Here is a 4,398-nt window from a genome sequence, read left to right on the forward strand (position 1 = left end):
GAAATTAACCAGCCAACCTAAGCAAACACACACACACACATCCTAGTCTCCCACCTCATGCCGCTACCCGCAAAATAACCTTAATTTCCAAGATGTGATTTTGTGCGTTAGAAATGGATAAAATTGGTTTGAAGTTCTCCTGCAGCTTGTCACAGGCAGCAAAAAGGCTCTGCGCACTTACAAAACCTATATATATATATATACATATATATATGTATGTATGTATAATGTATTTGTCAGCGATTGCTGCGTTAATCAGAATTTTATTTGAGTCTTGCTGCCGTTTAGTTTGAAAAAAATGAAAATAATGTGACCAAATTGAAGTACACTTGTTTTCTTCCTGTTCCTGTTGATTGATTGGTGAACAGCAATTATTTCAATTTGGTCACATTATTTTCATTTTCATTTTTCAGCAATCGCTGACAAATACATTCTAGAACAATATTTGTGCAATCTGTCAACTAGCTACAAGTCAATTATAAAAAATCTCAATTCATTTATTCATTTGCGAACGAAACTCCAGCGACGTGCTCAAGAAAAAATATCCCTTTAATAAACGATATTTATATTATTGTATATAACATCATTTTGTGTTAAAAATAAAGCAAAACTATAAAAATGGCGGCAGAGAATAAATTAAAACAGAAACACGCGAAAAAGCGGGCAATGCCTTTAAACGAGGCAGCCACAAAACGCGCCCCACTCGGCGACCTGCAGAATCGGGAATTAGCTCGTGAAATAACCAAGGATGTGACCTCCAAACAGCTGAAAGATGTGAAGACGTCGACCAAGGCTCGCGCGGACACACCCTGGAAGAAGCAGCCGCTGGGCACAGCAAATGGGGCAGCAAAAGCACGCATGCAGCGGCTGCGTGCCACAACTACTGCTGCCGACCGATCAGCAGCAAGGACAACAACGACAATGACCCATGCAAAACATGTCACCGATGCAGCGAACAGTAAGCGTAAGTTGAAAACCCCTCCACTAATCCTCCTGTCACCACACCACATTCAATCCAACGTACAGTTGCAGCAGCCACAACAGCGGCAGTAGCAGCAGCATCCAAACAAAAGTCCACAGCCGATGGGAAAAAGACAGGCAACGGTGGCAGTGAGCGCAAATCGCTGACCAATGTGGCTCCAGCTCCAGCTGAAGTTGCAGTCAAGAAAAAGGTAGCAGCAGCATCCAAACAAAAGTCCACAGCCGATGGGAAAAAGAAGGGCAACGGTGGCAGTGAGCGCAAATCGCTGACCAATGTGGCTCCAGCTCCAGCTGAAGTTGCAGTCAAGAAAAAGGTAGCAGCAGCATCCAAACAAAAGTCCACAGCCGATGGGAAAAAGAAGGGCAACGGTGACAGAAAGCGCAAATCGCTGACCAATGTGGCTCCAGCTCCAGCTGAAGTTGCAGTCAAGAAAAAGGTAGCAGCAGCATCCAAACAAAAGTCCACAGCCGATGGGAAAAAGAAGGGCAACGGTGGCAGTGAGCGCAAATCGCTGACCAATGTGGCTCCAGCTCCAGCTGAAGTTGCAGTCAAGAAAGAGGTTGCAGCAGCATCCAAACAAAAGTCCACAGCCGATGGGAAAAAGAAGGGCAACGGTGACAGAAAGCGCAAATCGCTAACCAATGTGGCTCCAGCTCCAGCTCCAGCTGAAGTTGCAGTCAAGAAGAAGGTGATTTTGCGCAACAACGTGCCACAGGCAATAGCAGCTGTAGCAACAACAAAAACAACAACCATTGTGGCCCTGTCCAGTCGTCTGGCTGATGTGGAGGCCATTGATGCGGGTGATCGGAAGAATCTGATTATGGTATCTGAATACGTGAACGATATTTACGACTATCTGTACGAGTTGGAGGAGCAGCAGCCCATCTACTCGGATCACTTGAGAGGTCAGTCGGTGGTGTCGTATCTAATGCGTGCCACCCTCATCAACTGGATCAGCGAGGTGAATTTTGGGTTGGATTTGACAGAGGATACCTTCTATTTGGCGGTCGCCATTATCGATCGCTATCTGCAGGTGGTGAAGGACACCAAACACCAGTATATGCAGCTGGTTGGCATCTCTGCGCTGTTCATAGCCACCAAATACGAGGAGCAGTCTTCGGCGACCATGTGTGACTTTGTCTGCGTTACGGGTTATACGTATACGGCCAATGAGATTAAGAAAATGGAGCAGCTCATACTCAAGGCGATCGATTACAATCTGTCGCGTCCACTGCCCATCCATTTTCTGAGGCGCTACTCGAAGGCAGCCTCCGCTGATGATGAGCATCATGCCATGTCCGAGTACTTCTTGGAACTGGCCAGCATCGACTACACTCTGGCCAGCTATAAGCCCTCCGAGATTGCGGCTGCTTCGCTCTTGCTGTCGCTCCACTTGCTCAATGGCAATGCTCGTGCTCCGACGGGCTTCAATGACAGCCACTGGACACCGACGCTGGTGCACTACTCGAGATACACTGCTGCTCATCTACGCCCGATTACGCAGAAGATAGCGAAGTTAGCACGCAATGCACCCACTGCCACATTGAGCGCCGCTTACAAGAAGTATCAGTTGAACCAGTTCCACAGGATCGCACTGCGCACGGAGCTGCGTGGCCCGCTTATAAACTCGATTCTGGTCAAGACGAAGAAGAAGATGATGAATTCGAAATGAAAATCGAACCAGAAACACGCAAGTTGTCATATAATATTCGAATTCATAAATGCATTTATCATTTGATTTTAGGGTGTCTGCTAGTCGAGCTCTTTGTTTGTACAAATCTTAAATATATAATGCTTTCGTCATTATTTCCCAATTATCGATTTGTATATATTTTAAATATTTAATTTTTTCCCCATTTTTTCTTAATTACTTTAAAAATTGTCAGATATGAAATGAATGGAATATTCTTTTGATTTTGGCTCACAGCACTTCCCCTCGCAACGCACACATTAAAAAGATTTATGTGCCAACCCCCTCCCCCCACCCATCCCCCGCCATCCGCTCTCCCCTCTGCCCTCTGAGCAGCCCTGAGACATTTCAACTGTCGTTCTTTGCGCTCCAATTCACTTTAATGTGCAACACAAAATTGATTCTCTATTTAAATTCAAAATATTTAAGTATTTTTATTATTTGATTTGTTGTGTTATTTTGTGTTGCAAGTGAAATTATGAAACTTCGTTGTGTTTTCTTCGTCGCATTCTCCATAATAATGTCAATTGTTGCAACATTTATTTGGGATTTGAATATTTTTGCAAGCCATTTGATTTCTGTATGTTTTCCTAATTGGAAAATTTATGGAATTGTTTTCAATGGTTTTGTTTTGTTTTGTTTCTTTTATTTTTTTGACAACAATTATTGAGTAAACTGCCACTGATTGGTTGACAGTAATTGACAAGCGCAACCAATATAATATATAATCTAATATGAATATCGAATATTGAATAAAGTAACAAACATGATTAAATCATGTACAATTCGAATTGGAATATTTATTTTATTTTATCAAAAGTGAATTTTCCACAATCATATAAAAACAATAAATAATGTTTATATAAACACTTAGGACGTAAATATTATGTGATGCTGATAAATTTTTTGAATTGTGGAAATATCGAACCCAAACAGTGTCATTTGAGAAGCATCAAATTCGAATGAGCCTAAGCAGTCAAAAAGTCTATGAAGGCCGAAAAAAAAAGTGTGGAAACTCAATGTTGTAAAAAATATCTTCATTAATTTTTTGATTTTTAAATACATTTTTACAGTGTTCTTTTTTGGTGAATCACCTCAATTCCAAAATCTAGAATAACTGGTTGTAATTGAAACAAGAAAAACAACAATTGTTATTTGAATGCCTTATACATATGAGAAATGGATATTTCTCAGACAGTTACCATTATCAATGCTTGGCCAAAAACATTTTCACGTGTATTATGCATAACTTTGCCTCTGCCACTGCCTCTGTCTCTGCAACACAACGAAGCAAAGGAAACCAAAAAAAAAAAACACAAGAAGCTGAAAAAAAGGTGCTGGGCAAGCTTCAGTTTAAGCTTCAGCTGGAGAAGAACAACAACAACAACAAAAACAGCAGAAAATCAGTCGAGTGTTTTGGCAAGGTGTGCACAGGTAGAGAGTGAGAGAGAGAGAGGGGGCGGGGGCTGTGTGTGTAACAGTTGTGCTGATTCACAGGCACGATGCGAAGAGGTGCCAAATGGGAAACAAAAAACTGGCCAAGTCAGTGCGAGATGGGAGGGTGGGGGCAAAATTTGAAGGAAGAGTGGTAGTCGAGGGGAGGGGCCTAAACAGGAGTTGGGAAAATAAACGATGTTGTCTATGACAAGGCATGACGGTAATGACGACAAAGGCAAAGACGGGGCAGTAGGGTAAGAAAGGGGGGCACAGGTTGAAGGACTAGCCG

General features: G+C 42.5%; 1 protein-coding gene across 1 annotated transcript; it reads left to right on the top strand.

Moving 5' to 3' along the window:
• Positions 1-638: 638 nt before the first annotated feature.
• Positions 639-2,724, top strand: LOC6569391 (G2/mitotic-specific cyclin-B). Its single transcript, XM_001995784.3, has 2 exons — positions 639-964; positions 1,027-2,724. Exons 1-2 carry the CDS (start codon positions 667-669, stop codon positions 2,652-2,654), a joined length of 1,926 nt encoding a protein of 641 aa, XP_001995820.3. The 5' UTR covers positions 639-666; the 3' UTR covers positions 2,655-2,724.
• The last annotated feature ends 1,674 nt before the right edge of the window (positions 2,725-4,398 follow it).

The sequence above is a fragment of the Drosophila grimshawi genome, unplaced genomic scaffold (assembly GCF_018153295.1).
Source record: "Drosophila grimshawi isolate 15287-2541.00 unplaced genomic scaffold, ASM1815329v1 contig_848, whole genome shotgun sequence".
Lineage (NCBI taxonomy): Eukaryota > Metazoa > Arthropoda > Insecta > Diptera > Drosophilidae > Drosophila > Drosophila grimshawi.